The sequence below is a fragment of the Callithrix jacchus genome, chromosome 10 (genome assembly GCF_049354715.1).
Source record: "Callithrix jacchus isolate 240 chromosome 10, calJac240_pri, whole genome shotgun sequence".
Lineage (NCBI taxonomy): Eukaryota > Metazoa > Chordata > Mammalia > Primates > Cebidae > Callithrix > Callithrix jacchus.
Window position 1 is genome coordinate 101,036,710 of NC_133511.1, and position 21,227 is coordinate 101,057,936.

A 21,227-nucleotide genomic window follows, 5' to 3' on the forward strand; every position below is an offset into this window, starting at 1 on the left:
TTTGACTGCATCTAAAATAATGAAATAATTTGGAAACATCCAAAATAACCCCTCCCACATGATGTTTATTTCTCTGTCACATAAAAGAACTTTAGGTGTAGGCAGTTGTTGGTGTGGAGGAACCATGAAGTTACCAGAAATCTAGGCTTTTTTCAGCTCCATTCTGACATCCTTACTGTGTCATGGACCAAGATGACTGCTGGAGGTCCAGCTAGTATTTCCTAGTTCCAGAATGACAGACATAGAAAAACGAAGAAGGGCACACCCCTCTATTTTAATGGAACCCTCAAGAAGTTGTACATATTGCTGCTTAGGTTTCATTGGCCAGAACTCAATTCCCTGGCCTTATCTAGTTGCATGGGAGGCTGGGAAACAGTCATTTCTCCGGGCCACAGTGTGTCCAGCTAAAACCTGAGATTCTCTTACTAAGGAAAAATGGTAGAAAAATATTGAAGGACCAAACAGTCTTTGACCCAGTTGGCTTTACAATCTGTTTTTGAGTCTTAGCTCTTCCACTTACTAGCTGTATAATGTTGGGTAATTCATTCAGCCTCTCTGAGTCTTGGTTTCTTCTTCTGTAACATGAGCCAAGTATTGTTTCTCCTTATTGAGTTATCATGAGGAACAAACAAGATCCTAGATGTAAACAGTTTAACACAGTGCCTGGAATATAATAAGCCCTCAGCAATGGGTTGCTCTTATTCTTATTACTGTTATAAAGTCATCTAAGGTTCTATTCTGAGTTCCATTCTAGACAAGTTAGTCTGGCAGCAGTAGAAGTTCTGGACATCAAGTTTCTTGGGTGCAAACTATTCATCCCCCTCTTCATCTGTTCCTTCTGCCTGCTCTAATCTGGTGGGTAGACAGGCTGGAGAAAAACTTGTCTTTAGAGAAGAAGCTTCTGTATATTTCAGTGTCCTGCTGGTGCCTTATGCACTAGCTAACCAAAACACAGCTGGTAGGTCTAATTTTAGGTTCACAAGTCTTCCTGGTTGTCCTCTTTAGATTCTGTTTTACATTCTGAACTATGGGAAGTTTTTATAGAAGCAGAGGGGAGGTGGGGACGATATACTCTTTTCTTTCTGGTTAGAAAACAGCCTTCATTTTCTTTCTAGTAGGCAGTCATGGGGAGAGATGTAAGGTTAAGTTTATATAGGCACCCCTACTATTTTCCTCTGTGAATTTTTGAGTGTATGCAAACCCTGGCAGGCTATAATCTGTGTTGATTGGTAGACTCTGACTCCATGTTTATAAATAATGAAAATGCTAATCTTTGGCTGAGATTATAAAACCAAGAGAGTCTAGAAACTTTTGTCTGTTGAATTTTGAGACTCTGTTTCCTCAGATGAGAAAAATAACAAATAGTTATCATTTATTGAGTGGTTTGTGGCCAGGTGCTTTTCATGTATTGTTTCATTTGATCCTCAATAAAATTCCACAATAAGCTGTGTTGTTATGTTTCTCATTTTATATATGAGGAAACTCAAAAGAGGTTTGGTTTTGCTGAACATTACTTAGCTAGCAAGTGTAAGGACTAGGATTTGAATCCAGGCCTGTCGAAGTACATATTCTTTCCATCCTTCGATTTTTGCCTCTACCAATTTGATTACTTCCTCTCATATTTAAGCTAAGTTGTACTCACATATTATCCTTATGTTTATTTTCTGTATGATGGTATTTAATAGATGAATACATTCTGTATATCCTAAAACTATTTTTCCCTTCTCTTTGGCTTTCTTTCTATATATTGTATATAATTTTCATTAGTAACAGATTGTTTTTTATTTTGTTCAATTCAGCACTTCTCTAGATCAATACTTGATACTTAGTAGTCACTCGGTCTATTGTTACTTAATTAATAACAATACCAGAAATGATAACTAACATTTATCGAGAACTTAGCTTATACCACTTTTCTACTATAAACTTTGTGCATATTTTTTATTTATTTTATTTTATTTTAGGGAGGAAGGGAGGAAGGCAGGAAGGGAAGAAAGGAGGAAGGGAGGGAGGAAGGGAGGGAGGGAAGGAGAGAGGGAGGGAGGGAGGGAGGGAGGGAGAGAAGGGAGGGAGGGAGAGAAGGGAAGGAAGGAAATCGAGCAATGAGAGAGACATTGCCAACCTGAATCTAGAGGTGTACAAGTTGATTTCTTTTTTTTCTTTTTTTGAGAGAAGGAAAGAAAAAAAAAGGAGTGAAGGAGAGGAAGAAAGAGGAAGAAAAAGAGGGAGAGAGAAGGGAAATGTTGCTTTATTCTAAAAAAAAATGGGTATTAATAATGGCCAATGTTTCATTTAAACCTATGAGTAGGTGTGATGTGGTATTGACAAGAATGTATATTTTGTGTATTTAAAGTGGAGAGCTCTATAAATATTAAGTTTACTTGTTCTGGATCTGAGTTTGAGTCCTTGATATCCTTATTAATTTTCTGTCTCGTGGAGTCTAAGTTTCTTTATAGGTCTTATGTATCTGGGTGTTAGGATCATTAGCTCTTCTTGTTGCATGGATCCTTTTACCACTATATCTTTGTTGCTTTAAGATCTATTTTATCTGATACGAGAATTGCAGCTCCTGCTTTTTATTTATTCATTTATTTTTGCTCTCCATTTGGTTGGTAAATCTTTCTCCATCCCTTTGTTTTGAGTCTTTGTGTATCCTTGCAAGTGAAATGGGTCTGGATGTAACATGCCGTTGGGTTTTGGTTGTATCTTTTGATTGGGGGATTTAGTCGATTTAAATTTAGGATTACTGCCATTTGATGTTAACTGGCTATTTTATCCATTCGTTGATGTAAATTCTTCTTTATGTTGATGCTCTTTACTTTTTGGTATATTTTTAGAAAGGCTAATACTGGTTGTTTCTTTCTATGTGTAATGCTTCTTTCAGAAGCTCTTGTAAAGCAGGCCTGGTGGTAAGAAAATCTCTGAGTACTTGCTTGTTCATAAGATTTTATTTTTTCTTCAGTTGTGAAGCTTAGTTTGGCTGGATATGAAATTCTGGGCTGAAAGTTCTGTTCTTTAAGGATGTTGAATATTGGCCCCCACTCTCTTCTGCCTTGTAGAGTTTCTGCTGAGAGATCTGCTGTTAAGTCTGATAGGCTTGCCTTTGTGGGTAACCTGACCTTTCTCTCTGGCTGCCCTTAGTAATTTCTCCTTTGTTTCAATCCTGGTGAATCTAACGATTATGTGCCTTGGGGTTGCTCTTCTTGAGGAATATCTTTGTGGTGTTCTCTATATTACCTGGGGTTGAATATTGTTCTGCTTTGCTAGTATAGGAAAATTTTCCTGAATAATATCCTGAAGAATATTTTCCAGCTTGAATTCATTCTCTCCGTCGCATTCAGGTACACCTATCAAACGTAAATTTGGTCTTGTCACATAGTCCCACATTTCTTGGAGACTTTGCTCATTCCTTTTTATCCTTTTTTCTCTAATCTTGTCTTCTCGTTTTATTTCATTAAGTTGGACTTCTACCTCTGATATCCTTTCTTCTGCTTGAACAATTCGAGTGTTTAAACCTGTGCATACTTCTCGGAGTTCCTGCATTGTATTCTTCAGTTCCATTAATTCACTTATATTCCTCTGTAAGTTGTCTATTCTCATTAGGATTTCGTCAAACATCTTTTCAAAGTTCTTAGTTTCTTTACATTGGGCTGCAACATGTTCTTTTAACTCACAGAAGTTTCTTATTATCCATCTTCTGAAGCCTGATTCTGTTAATGGGATGCGCTCGTTCTGGATCAAGCCTTGTTCCCTTGTTGATGAGGAACTGTGATCCTCTTTAGAGGGAAAGGCGTTCTGATTTTGAGTATTCTCAGCCTTTTTACGCTGGTTTCTTCCCATCATTGTAAATTTATCCACCTGTTGTCTTTGTAATTACCAACTTTCAAATTAGGTCTCTGAGTGGACGTCCAAGTTGTTAATTCCCAGGGCGAAAATATGAGCAACCCACTGCACCTGCCAAAACAGCCGCGTTAAGACTGATGGTGCTTTTCTGCCGGGAATCTCCAGTCTGGCTTCCTTCTTGAGTCTGTAATAGGCGACCCTGCCTTCCCAGAGCTCCAAACCTCGGTCAGAAGGGGAACCAGTCCCGTTTACTCTGCACCAAGAGCTGCCACGCCGAGGTGCCAGCACAACCGCTGCACCGGCCACAAGAGTCGCTCTGGCGACCCGTGTGGCTCCTCCAAAGCTTGGTCAGAAGGGGAACCAGTCCCGTTTACTCTGCACCGAGAGCTGCTGCGCCGAGGTGCCCACGGAACCGCTGCGTTAGCCACAAGATTCGCGCTGGCGACCGGTGGAGCGCCTCCACTGGGAATCTTCTGCTCCGTGAGCGATCAAAATTTGTCTGAAAGTGTGGCGTCCTCTCCTTGTCTGAGCTTTCGCTGGGAGCTGCAAACCCAAGATGTTAGCGATTGGCCATCTTGGATCGTTCAGCCAACTTTGTGCATATTTTTTAATACTTACCACAGTTTTTTGAGGTATAGTATTTATTAAGATATGTTTATATGTTATTCAAAAATAGTGGCATGATTTATTTTCTTTTGGTCTATTTATTCATTCAACATATATTTATTGAGGCTTAAAATTTGCCAGGTAGAATATTTTGGGCAGTAGGGAACCTAACAAGGAACAACTCTAAGTCATGGAATTTATAGTCTATGAGCAAAACAGACAGTAAGCAAGTTAAATAATAAGTAATATTTTAAATAATAAGTGCTATGAATAAACAAACTGGAGAAGGAGATAGGGAGTGACTGGGATGTGGGAATGAGAGGGAAGCTTTTTAAGGAACTGAGAAGGACTTTTTGAAATAGTAACCTGGGTGTAGTTAGAGCCAGTGATGAGAAGATCTAGGGACATAGTGGTTCAGCTGGAGGGAATAGCGAGTGTAAAGGCTCTGAGATGGAACAAGTTTATTGAGGGGATAAAATGAATGGCTGGAGTATAGTCAGTAGGGATGAGGTGGCAGTTGAGAAGTAGATGAGGTCAGTTTACCAGGTAGCCTGTGGTAAAGATTTGGAGTTTTATTCTAAGTTGTCATAGACTGTTTAAGCAAGGGAGAAAATCATCTGATTTATGTTCTTTTTTTTGAAATGGAGTCTTGTTCTGCCACCCAGGTTGGAGTGCAGTGGCGTGATCTTGGCTCACTGCAACCTCCACCTCCCGGGTTCAAGCAATTCTCCTGGTTCAGCCTCCTGAGTAGCTGGAACTACAGGCACGCACCACCATGCCCAGCTAATTTTTGTATTTTTAGTAGAGATGGGGTTTCACCTTATTGTCAGGCTGGTTTCGAACTCCTGACCTCCTGATCCACCTGCCTTGGTCTCCAAAGTGCTGGGGTTACAGGTATGAGCCACTGTGCCTAGTCTGATTTATGTTCTTAAAAATTCTCTTTCATTCCTATGTGGAGAATGGGCTGTAGGGTAGCAAGAGTGGGAGCAGTATTGCTGCTTGTACTAGGTTGTGAATAGTGGACATGGTGAAGAATACATGCCAACTGGATATGGCATATATTTTAGAGTTAGGCCTAATAAGACTTGCTGATGGATTTTTTTTTCAGAGCCAAGAATGACTTTGTGTCTGAACAACTAAAAGTGATAGCCTAGCATAGGAGTGGGTTTGGAGTTAGAAAAAGAAGTAATGTAAAGGAGATGGTAAAAATTTTCATATGTGGGATGGTGATACTAAAATTTAATTTCATTTCTTTTTGACAAAACTTTGCTTTCTGATTTGATTCCTTAGGAGAACTTTTCTCCTCTCCTCTCTCCTCTCTTTTCCTCTCTCCTCTCCCCTCTCTTCTCTCCTTTAGACAGAGTCTTACTTGGTTGCTCAGGGTAGAGTGCAGTTGATCCCAGCTCACTGCAACTTCCACTCCTTGGGTTCAGGGGATCCTCATGTCTCAGCCACCCAGGTAGCTGGGAATACAGGCATGCAGCACCACACCCAGATTATTTTTGTATTTTTAGTAGAGATGGGTGGGGTTTTTCCATGTTGACCAGGCTGGTGTTGAACTCCTGGCCTCAAATGATCTAACCGCTTTGGCCTCCCAAAGTTCTGGGATTACTAGTATGAGCCACTGTGCCTGGCCAAGGAGGACTTCTGTATTCCATCTTCTGATCCTTTTCTACTATTTCTCCCTGGCAAGACCTTCTGGTATAAATGACCAAGTTAGTTTGATTTTTATTTTTATTTTTTAGAAGAATGATACCAACAAAAGCCAATGGAATATGGGGGGAAACACCCCAAAACAGCCAGTATTCTTTCTGAATTTAGTGTCTTCTGATTCATTCTTTGTATTAATAAAATTCAATATTCAGGAGCCAGTGTAGGATATCTTTTTGGCTTATATTTACATTTTTGCTGGCCCATGACTTTTCTTTTGAGTGCTTAGCTGATTATTGGCATTAGACTAGACTGACTTCCGTGAAAGTGTAGAGACCACTTGTCAAGGAATACTTCTTCCTATTCTTACGCCACTTTTACCTGCCATATTCTACTTTTGCTTCTACCCTTTGCCCATTGTTAAGGCATGTTTACATTGGAGTGAAATGCTATTTCTGTGTTTAGGGGTGAATGGATATGAATCTATCAGGTAATATGTACTCCTTTGAAGAAAGGCACCCCAATTTTCATGGTGCTCAAACACAAGGAACCTTAGAGTTAGAAAACTTTTAGAGTTGCTTCCAGGGATAGCAACTTCAAATATCTACCAGAAAGGTGCCGTAAACGAGAGAAGCAAGCCAAGATAACTGGCAAACTTGAGAGAGCTTACTGTGCCTAAAGTGAGTAGTTGCTACTCAGCTTCAGCCAATTTCTGCTGTGTGGGAATGGGAGCCCATTACAGTCATACCCTTTGGATTTACAAAAGAAGCTAGAAATCTTTATTGTTATGTTGTATCTCCTGATTTTTAAATACTAGCAACTAACTTAAAATTCTTAGTAGATATGTGGGACAGCACTCTAAAAGCCAAAGAAAATAGTTCTGTAGGCTGCAGGCTGTGGATGTATAGCTTTTGATCTGGTCCATCTTTCTCATTTACAGATGGAAAAACAGAAACCTAGGGACATAAAATGACTTTCCCAAGCTCACACAACAGTTACTGGCAGTGCTAGTAGTAAAACCTGGGTCTCCTTTCTCCTTGTGCAATGCTCTTTGCTCTTGGAATGTTGTTTTTGAGGATGTGAGAAAATCTAATGTGATATACAGCCCAAATTTTAAGTCATTTTGAGGAGTTCAGAGCCCCTGAAATCCATACATGAATATTAAGTAAAGAACCTTCTCTTGGCCCTGCTGGATCATATGTTTGCAGTGTCAAAGGAAAAGGTCCCAGTATTTACATTTAGGCAAACTCATGGGAAGAAGCACTGGGAGCAGGAGTCCTTGGCCCCCTTAACCCTCAGGTTAACTTCTACCTCTCTCCTTCCCTGCCTGCCTTTTTTATTTTTATTTTTTGTATGCTAAATCTTAATTATGCAATTAACAAGAATATATTTAACTCTAAAATTCTTCTATCCCAAGTACTAGTTCCTGACGTACATTAACGAATTTAACTAATTTAAAAGCAATAATTGATTTTCTAATACTTTACATCCTTCTATATCACTCAGAGAAAATAATCCTTTTTTAAAATGTATTTGTTACATGTACCATTTTGCAAGGTTTTTCTTTTTTAATTCAACAGTATATCATGCCTTGTAGCCAGGTACATACAGACTACCTTATTCTTTTTATTTGCTATGTCATTTTCCACAGCTTGTTAATTCCACGGCTTGCTTAGCCACCCACTCTTGATGAATCCTTGGGACGTTTACAGATTTTTAGTATTACAAACAATGCTACAATAAATACTTTTGTACATGTATCCGTGACTCAGATGCGAGTCTTTCTCAAGAGGAAAAGAGAAGTAGATTGGTAGGCATGTGATTTCAGAGTGGCAGTAATTTTACATATCCAACAACATGTGGAAGTCTCCAATTTCCCCAGGGCCTAACACTTGCTGTTAGGAGATTTACATTTTTTTCAGACTGATGGGTAAGAAATGATCTTTTAATTATTAGTGAGTTTGCGCATCTTTTGAATGTTCTGATGTGTTTGTATTTCACATTTCTAGTATGTTTATTTGAGACAGGTTTTATCTGTTCATATTTTGGGGGGATTTCTTTTGGGGTTATTTGGCTTTTTCTTACTGATCTATAGAAATTCCTTATGTGTTTTTTGTATATTCTTGATACCAGTGTCTTCGATCATATATGCTATGAGTCTTTTTCGTTTAGATCTTTCTGATCCTGGTTTTGTCATTGATCATCTCTGTGATTTGGGGGCCACTGTTTGTCTTCCACAGTGCCATTTTCATTTATTGTGAAGTGAGAATACACTACCTTTCAGTTACTGTGTTATTGTGAAATGCCAGTGAAAGAGTAAAAGCTCTCTGATTTTTTGATTCATTTGATTTTCACCAGCCATTGTTCTCAGCTGTAAAATGAGAATACACTGCTTTTTAGGGTTATTGTGAAATGCCAATGAAAGAGTATGTGAAAGTGCTTTGGAGACTAAAGAATACCTTCACATGTACACCATTTTGTCCTTTCTTGCTTTTATTATGATTCATTCCTAGGAACTGGCTTTTGTGAAGCATCCCACGCTTCTACAGATTAGTCAAATTCTGAGTGGTGGGGGTCACAATGTAGCACTTGTCTCTTTTTATTCTACACCTTCTTAGGGGAGGAACAAGGTACATAAACAAGATATGCTCCCATTGAACTCCTGTGTTCTTGGAATGCATTGGGTGGGATGGAGGTGGAGAAGTACGGAGAGCAGGAGAATCCTGCTGATTTGCTAGTCATGGTGTGTGCCCCAAGGATTGATAATCATTTCTACTATGGAACCAAATGTCTGCCTTTTGTTATTGTCCTGGTTGATTTCTCAATTAGAACTCAGGATTCAGAGGCAGCTGTTCTGTTCCACTAGCTGTTCTGTTCACTAGTTCCCTAACTAGGGAACATATGAGGGTATAATCTCTTGTCTGGCTATCTTTTGATTAATGGCTGTCCTCAACAAACAACCAAAACATGGTACTATTCTATGGTTTGGGGATACTCAGATGCAGATACCACCACCCTTAAACGCAAACAGCCTCATGCACCTGACCTATCTCCCATGCTTTTTTTTTTTTTTTTTTTTTTTTGAGATGGAATCTTGCTCTGTCATGCAGGCTGGAGTGCAGCAGCACGACCTCAGCTCATTGTAGCCTCCACCTCCTGGGTTCAAGCGATTCTCTTGCCTCAGCCTCCCCAGTAATTGGGCTATGTCCCATGCTTTTGAAGACCCCTCCTGTAGCCATGACTGTGCTATTCCATACCACTCTTCAAGTACCTAGCTACCTAAGAATTACCTGGTAAAGTGGCGTGAGCTTGCTTGCAGGGCATGCAGAGCCTCTTCCTGAGTCCATCTGCCTGAAGATGGACCAGCCTCTGACACATGTATCCCTAGGTCCCACATATGTATCAGGGGTGACCAAGAGGGATACTCTAAGCTTGGACATGCTAGCTTGAACACATGTGCACAAGGCTCCTTGGGGTGCAGAAAGGGATTGGAATGTGGGGAAAGTGGTGGGAGTGGATTGGGGCCAGAGTCCTCCATTTGGACTCTTGCCCCAGTTCTGCAGCTGTCAGGGTCAGGTCTGCCCAGAGGAGCCTCTCCCTTCGGACCAACTGATTATTTTATGGTTTTTAAAAATCCTTTGGGTAAGGTTTTCTTCACCACTCATTTAGAGACTGAGTATAGCCGGCTCACCATAGAGCCCAGTTAATCTTTGTGAATAATTCACAGAGAGTGGGTTGGGGAGGTGGAACAGGTGAGTTTCCTTAAGGGAGGCTCTTTTAGGTTCCTCTCCTCTGTCTCTTCCCTGGTTAGGGGATGCTGCTGGTGCTTTGTGAAAAGGAGGAAAGATTCTGTTGACACACTGAATTTTTATGAAAGGAGGCTAGGGTTCCCTTATGCGTTTACACGAGGCACATCTGCCTGCAGACAGGCTGTCTGCTTCTTAGGGATTCCTTCGTTGTCGTTTTATTCTTTTCTGCAGGTTTTAAGGCACAATTTGGTGCATTCCTTTCTGTTCTCTAGAGCCGGGATAAAGCCATAATATATCAGGGCTCTTGCTGAAGAGCTTAAAATGGGCGCTGGCAGCTGGGATATGGGGGAAGAGAGCTTTCCAGGGACAAGTGACCTGCTTGTTCAGCCAATGAGAAGCAGGTTAGAGGAATGATATCACCAGACAGCCTTTATTGTCTGATCATCTCATAAAAGCAGGATTGTGTCTGGCAACTTAACCCTTTTTTAGGCACTTCAGGTCTCATCTGCTCCCTGGTATGTGACTTCTAAGTTCCTTTTCTCAACTGTCTGCTGTGAGACTACAGAGATTAAAGACTAAAAGTAGTGGTGGAATTAGGCAAGTTGTAAACCATCATTTTAAAAAACAGAACTTATTAAAATTTAGAATGACTGCTAAAACGGAAATGTGATCTAAGCTGTGTTTGGAGAGCACATCTAAAGTAGATATTGGTTGTAGGCATGTTACGTCTGAGTTTTACTGTGTAGTCTTGAGAGGCAAGAAAGGTCAGAGAGGTAAAAATGGAGCCTTTTGTATCTTTTAATTTATAAAATGGAATCTTATTTGGTATTTCCTATTTTGGAGGAATTGAAATTAGTTCTGTAAATTTGGAAGATATGTTATCACTGATTCAGAGGCCAATTTTGAGTAAGAGCTATTTGCAGTGTCTGTTTATTCTTGTGCTTCTTTATTTTCCCTTCCCCCATAAAAATGACAGTGATTTTACCTCTTTGTGCTTCCTTTCCCTCATTGGTAAAATGAATGGTCCTGCCTATCTCATAGAGTTGTTGAGATAAAACAAATGAATTCCTGTGATTTTAGATTGTCCTATATACAGTGTAATGTATTATTATTAGGGCATTCATGTCTTAAGGTTATATGTTCATTCATTGATTTGTTCAGACTTTTTTTACAACTTCTAGATGCTGGGCATAAGAGATACAGAGATATAAAACATACTTCTTACCCTTAAGGAACTGAAAACATCGTGAGGGAGACAGTAATAAAACTGTTTCATACTTCCTTTTGTATCTACTATGTTCTAGGCTTTGTTCTGAGCACCTTGGCATACATTAACTAATTTAATTTTACTACAGTCCTGTGAAATAGATACTGTTATTAGTTCCATTTTACAGATAAAGAAATTGAGTCATCAAGAGGCTAAGTAACTTGCCTAAGGTCACACAGCTAGTGTGTGACTAATGGCACTAGGACCATTAGTACTGACCAATATAGTAATCACTTGTCACATGTGGCTTTGGAGCACTTGTAATGTGGCTGGTTTAAGTTGATTGGTCTGTAATTGTGAAATACTAGATTTCAGTGACCTAGCATGAAAATTGTGAAATACTAGATTTCAGTGACCTAGCATGAAAAAAAAAATCTCATGTTGAAATTACATGTTTTAATGATATTTTGAATATAATAAGTAAAATATATCAAAATCAATTTTACTTTTTTAATTGCGGCTACTATAAAATTATATACATATGCTTGCATTTGGGGCTGACATTAGTCTTTTACTTTACTGCACTACTCTAAATGATTATACTGTAATAATAGTAATAGCATGTGAAATTTTTGAGCACTCACTGTGTGCCACATACTGTGCTAATACCTTTTAAAACAGTGCTTTAATTGGGCCCCAAAATAGCCTGGTTTATTATCCCTATTTTATAGAAGGAGGAGAAGGTTTTGAAAAATTTAGTAATTTGCCTCAGATTAATTAACTAGTTAATTAACTAGTTAATGGCAAATCCAAAATTGGAACTATATATGTCTGACTCAAAAACCTGTCAGTTTTGTGGGTTTTTTGGTCTTGAACTCCTGGCCTCAAGCAGTGCTCCTGCCTCAACCTCCTGAGTAGCTGAAATTACAGGTGCAAGCTACCATACCCAGTTAAAAAACATGTGTTCTTAATCACTACACTGCAGTTCCATTCATAATTAAATTTCGGGCTATTTTCTTTGTTTTTATTTTTATAAGTATATTTAATACTGCATACGGCTATATCTGATGCATAAAGGTTCAAAATAAAAATTACTATTCTATAAAATAGATATCTTGTGTGGAACTGTTACATAGAGCTGCAGTGAGCACTAGCACAGTTGAGCCTGAGATGAAGCAGTGAGTCAGCCTATGCAAATTGTATTTAATTTTTATTCCTTATAGTTCTTCCAGTCACTGGGCAATTTGTGTCCTGACTCTTTTTGTCTATAGAGAAGGGGAAGCGGGGAAATGCACCTCTCCTTAGTTGTTAAGCTCTCTTGGCTGATAAGAAAAAAAATTGCTTTCTATTTCATTGTCCTCCAAAATGCTGTTTGTGTTTGAGAGAGCAACAAAATACTGTCTGGTGACCTCTCATTTTTCTTTCTTCTAGAGCAAAGACTCAGGTGGACTGAAGGCAGCTATGATCGAATTGGTGGAAAGGTTGAAGTTCAAGAGCTCAGACCCTAAAGTAAGTATTGTTTTGGAATTGATTGGATGTTGACACTCCAAGCATTTTATTTTCCCTGAGCTAAATTTGTGGGGCATTAATGATCATCTTTCTGAACACTGCATTAAGATTTAATTAAGCCTGTCCATCAGAAACCGTGTCCTGACATGCCTAAAGATAAGTCATCTATTTTTCCCCTTCTTTATTTTATGACTTACGACACATAATCATTAATTGTTTTCCCTGAACTGCAGACAAGTGCATTTTTAATCTTCCTTTACCAGGGTTCTTTGAGACTTTGGTCCTCTGTGTCCATTAAATGCAGCCAAAGGCATCTGAGAGAAATACTGATCATCTTAATGCCAGGGACTGGAATAGGATCCGGACTCATCTAGTTGGTGTTCAGCACTAGCGTCTTATCTCTCCTCTGCTTCCAGGAGCCAGCTGCCACTCAGAATACTTTTTTTCTCATGATCTGGAGTCTGGTTTGGGAACTGGTTTCAGTGTCCCAGACTTTTTTTTTTTTTTAAATATGTTAGGGTCTAGAAGATTGATATTCTGGGAGACACCATAACAGGGTGGAAGTAAACTGGGAACTGAACATGCTGGAGGGACTGTGACTAATACAGACTCCCTTCTCCTTCCTACCCATACACTTATTGTGGCACTACCTGGTATTGGGGCCATCTGGCTTTGCCTTAGAATCAGAGTTTTTCACAAATAGGGAAAGGAGCATGATTTTATTTTATTTTACTGTAGGTCTTTTTTTTTTTTAAAAGAGGAATGGGACTAGCATTTCTTGAGTATCTACCGAGATCCAGGCACTTTGCTGAAACTCTTACATAATTGTACTAAAATATACATAAAAAATTATAGTTCAATGGCATTAAGTACATACACTTTGGCTTTTTTGTTTATTTGTTTTTTGTTTTTTTGAGACAGAGTCTCACTCTTTTGCCTAGACTGGAGTGCAGGGGCATGATCTCAGCTCACTGCATCCTCCGCCTCCCATGTTCAAGCCATTCTCCTGCCATAGCCTCCTGAGTGGCTGGGATTACAGGCACATAGACCACACCCAGCTGTTTCTAGTCTCGCACTCTTGACCTCAAGTGATCTGCCTGCCTGAGTCTTCTAAAGAGCTGGGATTATGAGCAAGCCACACTTCGTTGTACAACCATCACCACTGTCCACCTCCAGAATTTTTTATTATCCTTAACTGAAATTCTATACCCATTAAATGCCAAATTCTCATTCCCGCTCTCCCCTTAAATATTTTTAATTATTTTGACAACACTGTAAAGTAGCATTTTATTCCTAATTTATTGATAAGAATCCTGAGACTTACAGAGGTAGACTCATCTGCCCAATACTAATATAATATAGAGGTGGAATTCAAACTCTGACTCCAGTGCCTTTATTTTGTGTCGTGCTGCAAACAAGCATTGGAGTTTATCTCCTTTCTGCCGCAGAATCATATTGTGCTGCCGTTTTCTAAACTGAAACACAATGTGTGGCAGAGCCACAGACAGTGGTAAAGTCTTCAAAAGCTGGCTACAGCCACAAAAATAAATTTCTCTTCGTATACTGATTAAAGTATTGGGGACATTGGTAAGATCTCTTGTCTTCTGGTGCAGTTAGGGTTTCAGAAGTAGAGAGTATCTTGGTAGATAGAAAAAGTTGGGGTAACCTTTATCAACTTTTGTAGCTCAAAGTAGGAGGACCCTTGATAAAAGTTTTTCCTTTAGTTAGGATGAACCACTTATTAAAAGTTACTGAAAGCTTTTCTTTTTGTGTGTGTGTGTGTGTGTTTAAAAAAATTTTATTATAGATAACTTTGAATGCACATGAAAGCAGATAGATCAATAATGTGAACCCTCAAGGATTCATCATCCAGCTCCAACAATCAATCCATCAACTCATGGCCAATTCTGTCCCATTCTGTTCCATCTTTTTACTTTCCTTATTATCTGGAAGCAAATTTTAGATACTTGTTATTTAATCTGTAAATATTTTATACATATATATTTTCTCACCTCTCAGGCACATAACACAGAACCTTGTATACATTAGGTAACAAGAAGATAGATTTTGAATAAATGAATGATAGTAGGTTGGGAAAGGTAAGAGATGAGGCACCTGAACCCCCACCCAATTGAAAAAATGGTCAACATTTAAAAATTTCTCAGGGTAGTGGAGGAGGGGGAGCCAAGGCTTCCAGTTAAAAGTTATTGAAAGCTTTTACCAAGTTTCTCTGGTTTCTGGGGCAACTCCTGTTCTGTGGGAAAACAACCATATTCTGTTTCTGCCAAATTTATAATTAGCAGGGCAGATTATGAAGAGGGAGAGGATGCATACAAATCACACTGAGTGTTCTCTGTGTATGACGATAATACAGGTAAAGTGCTTTGGAAGCCTTTATGAATGCATATAGTGCTTCTGATGGAAAGCTTGCCAGAAGTGAAAGGATTGAGTGGTTGCATGAGAGGAATCCCTGGAAGTGTCAGGGTTTTCCCTTGATGCATCATAAGGTAAAGGATATTTGTAAGGACCTGACTTGATCTTGGGTATATTTGTATACTGGCACCTCTCTTTCACCTATTCTTTCTTTTGCCCTGGGTCATTTACTACCAACCTATTTTATTTTCAAGCCTCTTCTTAGTCTACCACAAGCATATGCTGTATATACTTGGAGCCAGTTTGAAGAAGGATGAACCTAACTGTAGAACAACTGCCATGTCAGCAATGGGGGTAAAAAATGGGTCACTTAAATATATAATTTCTTCAACAAAGAAGATTTTCCTAGAAATAAATTGGCATCTTCCAAGACAACCAAAGTTTTCTGACTTTTCTGTTTTCCCACAGAGCCCTACCGTGCCCTTTTTGAGTTGGCCTATTTAAGAAGGGCAAAAATCCCTTAGGCTTTGTGACTTTTGTCATTTCCTGTCACAGAGGCTTTACATAGAAGCACTGATTGAGTCATGGAGGACTGAGCACTATCTCTGCCACACTTCCTCTAGAATTCCCTAAAGCATCATAAAGCTTGATTAGTCCAGACACTGAAGCTTACTGGGTAATGAGTTAATTTTTACCTCTGAGTTTTGCTGGAAATCAGTAGAAGATGCCTGAATTAATCATTTTTTAAAATTATAAAATAATAATGTTTATAGATTTAAAAATACAGATATTCATAAAGAAAAAGTAGAATAAATCTCCCACAAGTTAGCCACTGTTAACAATTTAGTATGTAACCTTCTAGACATTTTTCCATGTAGAAATAGACTTTCAAAATTTTTTTGCAGATTTATACCTGTAGCTTTACAATTGCTTTTTCCTTTATGTAGAATATCCTAGATATTCTTCTGTGTCAATAATATAGACTTGATTCTTTTTAATGAGATGCCTCATTTTATCCAAAACATTTGTCAGACGTCTTTTCTTCAGACCCAGAGGTTCTTAAACTTTAATGTATATGAAAATTGCCCAGAACATGTATTACAATACAGAGTTCTGGGCCACCTCCAGAGTTTTTGATTCAGTTGGCCTGGGGTAACTAGAGAATTTTCATTTCTATCAAATTATCAAGTGATGCTGATGTTGCTAGTTCAAGTACCACACTTTGAGAACTTCTGTGCTATACCTTAGCTATTTTGCTCCGTGCTAGTTAATGATTTTTTTTCTTCCTTTGAACAAGTAGAAGAGCCCCTAGAAATAAGTCCAGGTGATTTCAACTTTGAAGGAAAAAAGTAGATAAAAATCTAGGCTTATGAAACAAACAAGTTGAGCAGAGGTAGCAAAGGAATAGGGAGGGGGAAAAAGAGGTGGATTGGGAAGTCAGCTCAGGCTAAAAGGACAGGACTGCTTACACTGTCACTTCCAACAAGTAGCAAAGCCAAAAGGAGGGAAATGGGTTTTGATCAGGATTTAGGAGGATGATCAAAGCTCCCTGCCATTGTTGAGGTGTAGGCTGAGTTCTAAAACCAGAGGAAAATTAGGAACAACCAGCCATTATGGGTGAGCTTGAGGAAAGGAATCAGAGCCAGTGTTGGTTAAGAAATAGGGCACAGGACCAAACAGTTTTGCGCATGGATCTTGCTGCATTGAACCCTGTTTTAAAGTGTGCATACCTCTCGGCATCTAGAACCCTTTATATCATGGAAGAAGATTACTTTTAATAACAAATAATCTTCAGTTTGTCAAAAGGATTAATGGAAGTGGTTTTTTACATAAGTTGTCCTAATGTGTTTGACTTGATTCAGTTTGCAAACATTTTTTTTCTCCAGCCATACTTTGCTGAAACACCTATTGCACAAGCAGGATTTTTATCTGTAAATTGTTTACATTTATGCTAGGCTTTAGGGAAATTTTAAAATGTAATCAATCAGGTGTGTGTGTGTGTATATATGTGTATATACTTGGATTTTTAAGAATTTTAAAGCTTTCTTAGTTCTTTATCTTCACAGCTTTCCTTTGTAGTGACAATGCAGTTATCTTTCACAGTTTACTCAGAGGTAACCTAGGGTTAGAAAACACATTGATTCCCTTTTCTTCCTTCACCTGCCCTGTCCTCAGAAAGCATTGAACCAAAAGTACAACATGCTAAGCCCAATCGAACTAACCTCTTATTATACAGTTAATAACAGCCACTTTGTCTCTATTATGTATTGAATGCTTTTCTTTCCCTGTGATATGCACTGTTTATTGTTTCCTATAACTGGTGTGCTTGAAGTAAACAGTTAACAACACAGTTGTGTGTCTTGATTTAATACTAATCTTATATTCTCAAAAAGGAAGCATCTTAAAACTTGAGCCAAGTGGTTCACATTATTCTGTGACTGGAGTGGGATTAAACATAGGATCTGATCATACCCAAGACTTCCTAAAACAGCAGGTTTTTTTTTCCTTTTGTTTCCTCTAGCCTCTAGAGGTATTCTTACTGAAGTGTGAAACCAAAAAATTAACTAGCAACATGAAATTAGTTAAATAAATCCAAGAATGGTTTTCTTTTTTTTTATTTCAGCATTTATGTAGCATTTTATAATTGCAAAATAACTTTGCAATCATTTTTCATAGCTGATATAATTGGCATGAAACACAGCCCAGTTCTTCACTCTTCCATAATAATCAGATTCTTGTCAAAAAATATAAATTTCAAATGTACAGGTAGTGATGAATATAAGCAAAACCTAATTTGAAATTCTTGTTATTGTGTCCTATTATTCACAAAGATCAAGCCAGGCATCATCTTAATCCTTGCCCCATGCCAAAAAAGTATTCCCTGGGGCACTGTTTATCCAACCAGCCAAAGCAGAAAATTGAGATGCCTCAGCTATCAAGTTGTTACATATAGAAGTGTTCCTTTGGTTGATGAGTTATTAGAATTATTGACCTATTTCTGTACTTTTAATTTAAAAAGTTGTAAGTCGGGAATTTTGGAGGTCCTGAGTTATATTTATTTTATCTCTGGATCTTCAGCCCTTATTAGCATGGAGCCTGGCACATAGTAATTGATATGTGTTATCTATTAGAGCAACCCTATAAAATTAAGTATTTGTCTTGTTTTATGGATGACTATTTTGAGACTTAGTTGGGCTAAATAGCTTGCTAGTTAGTGATGGGACCAGGGCTTAACTTGAGGTTTGTCTTATTTCATTTGCTTCATCCATACTCTATTATTGAATCCATGGGTAAATAGATGTATATATTCCCTGGCATCCCTAGCAATATGACCCTTAACTGATTATTTTTCCCTCACACTCTTTTTTTACCTCCCTTTACTGGGATCCTACAGCCACAGCACAGTGCTCCACAATTCCAGAGAACTAGGACTGGAGAATGGCCTTTTTCAACAGAAAATGTGGGGAGATGGCCCAAAAAAAAAAAAAAAAAAAAGCCATAACGCTCAGAGCATTTAGCTCTAGCTAAATAAAGAACTGAGGCAAGTACTTCCACAGTTTGACCTGATTAGTGAAGAACACCAATTTGGAAAAATACCTGTGCTCTCTCACTCCTGCTCTAAGCTGTGAGGCATGGAAACCACCCAGAAGTAAATGTGCCCCCTTTTTATCCTCTGTAGACACGTGGGCAAGAGAAAAAGGAGAAGCAAGCCCTTTCTCTCCTTCACCATTCCCCTGGCCTTATCAAAACAAAACAGCTTATGCCTCTAACCCTCCCCTACCCAATTATAAAAGAAATACACATGCTCCTTGACTTACAGTGGGATTACATTCCAATAAACCCATCATAAGTTGAAAATATTATGTCAAAAATGCATTTAATACATCCAACCTACTGAGCATCATAGCTTAGCCTACCTTAAACATGCACAGACACTTACATTAGTCTATAGTTGGGCAAAATCATCTAACACAAAGCCTATTTCATAATGAAGTATTGAATGGGCTCATGTAATTCATTGAATACCATACTTTTAAAGTTAAAAACAGAATAGTTGTATAGGTACTTGAATTACAATTTCTATTGAATGTGTAGCACGTTTGCACCATCATAAAGCAGAAAGATCATAAGTCAAACCATTATATGGGGGCTATCTGTACTTGTTTTCTGTAGAAAAATGTAGAAGACACAGACAAGTATAAAGAAGAAAGAAATAAAACCCACTTTTAATCCCTGCAGTAGTTTGTAAACTTTGGGTACTCACTTTTTTTTTTTAAAGCAGATTCTTGAGCCTCACCAAAGCATCTAATTTTATGGTTCTGAGATATGCCTTTTAAATATGCAACCTGGATGATTCTCTGGAACATGGTCATGTTCATTCTTTGAGACCATACTTTGAGGTGAGAGACACCTATGGGAAAAAACTGGGTAATATTATGGTTCTTCGCCTTTTGTGCAGAAAATGGTAGTATAGATTGAGTATCCCTTATCTGAAATGTTTAGAACCAGAAGTATTTGAATTCTGGATTTTGGAATATGTGTATTATACTACTTGAGCATCCCTAGTGTGAAAATCTGCAGTCTGAAATGCTTCGGGGGGCATTTTCTTTGCGTATCATGTCAGTGCTCAAAGGGTTTTGGAGTTTGGAGCATTTCAGATTTTTGAGTTTTGGATTTGGAATGTATTATAACCCGTATTATATATTATTAAAAGAAAAACTTCGGCTTATTTAAATTTAAAGGAGTTTAATTGAGCAATGAACGATTTGCAAATTGGGCAGCCCCCAGAATCGACAGATTCAGAGAGACTCCAGGGGTGCTCCATGGTCAGAACAAATTGGTAGACAAAAAAGTAAAGTGACGTGCAGATATCAGAAGTGAGGTACAGAATAGCTGGATTGGTTACAGATTGTTTGAACACAGATTGAACACTTAGCAGTGTATGACTGGTTGACGTATGGCTGCTGGGATTGGCCAAGACTCAGCGATTGTAATGGGCACATACTTCTAAGTTAGGTTTTCATTCTTGTCCACCTATTAAGTTAGGTTGTAGTCCATCCACAAAGACTCAAATACAGAAGTACAAAGTCTTTCTCAGGCCGTATTTAGTTTGCTTTAACAATTCCCCCCTTTTGGTCATTTTCTTAATTTTGAGAGATTGACTAAAACTTTAGTCATTGATGTCAGTATTACCATCATAAATGTACTTCATTTGGTCTTGAAACCCACTGGGAAACAGTAGAACAGTGAGTCTTGCAAAGATAGGCACAAGGACTGAGTAGTGGGTACCTCTTTATGCTGGAATGTCCTGTTTACAGGAGAAAAACAAAACCTGTTTTTTTCTGGTGTAAGATCTGTGTTTCTTTAAAGTCTTAGTTTGATATGTCATATTTAGCATGAACAACTCCATTTTTGTTCTGTTGGGGCCTAGTGCATGAGCTCAGTCTAAAACAATGGCATCCCATAATTTTGATTTACAAAACTCCCCCTTTTCAGCCAGGTTCTCACTTATGTGAGCATGACCTAAACTTAAGACCTTGGCGCCACTCTTAGTTACCATCATTTTGGGTTTCCAGTCTCAGCGTGTCATTCATAGGGTATGGTGCCCTATAATATTTCTTTCAGCTCTTGTCATTCCAGTTGAAGAGAGACCATTTGACATTCTAGAGATGGCTGTATGCAAACATTTAAAACCTTTGATAGAATAGAGTGCACCAGGAAGACTATTTAATTATGACTATTGAAAGGATAATAACAAGAGTTTGGAGTATGCTCCTAACCCAGGGTCCCCATAAAGCAAACCACCTAAAATCAAATATATCAAAGAAAGCTAAAGAGTCTGCTCACTTAACTAAGTAGTCTCTTCATTAATCCCCTACAACTAAATCTCTATAATACCAGATTTTTTCTCTATAGGCCATAAGTGCCAACCCCTGCACATACACAAATACTTTTCTGTTTAGCCAATTCTATTATTTAGTATAACTTTCGCAAGAGAATTTAAAGTCTGTTGTGTAACCATAGCCTTTATAGTAGAATCTGCTATAGAGCCGATTATGTGGGATTCATTCTAATCATTGCCTTTTTCATTACAAACCATGGACAAAGGACCTAACAAATTATGTCCCTCTAGAAGAGTGAAAGCTTCCTGGTAGTGTTTTTTGTTTTTTGTTTTTTTTTGCTGTTGTTGTTTTTGTTTTTTGAGACAGAGTTTCACTCTTGTTGCTCAGGTTGGAGTACAAAGGCGTGATCTCAGCTTACTGCAGTCCCCGCCTCCCGGGTTCAAGCAG

The 21,227-nt window shown here is 38.4% G+C and overlaps 1 protein-coding gene across 3 annotated transcripts in view; it reads left to right on the forward strand.

Moving 5' to 3' along the window:
• TRIM44 (tripartite motif containing 44) overlaps positions 1-21,227 on the forward strand; it is a 144,843-nt gene that overhangs the window by 14,043 nt on the left and 109,573 nt on the right. For all 3 annotated transcript variants that reach the window (XM_002755180.6, XM_054240757.2, XM_078340848.1), the window contains exon 2: positions 12,487-12,564. In XM_002755180.6, the coding sequence (XP_002755226.1) occupies positions 12,487-12,564 (78 nt within the window). The remainder of the gene's footprint in view (positions 1-12,486; positions 12,565-21,227) is intronic.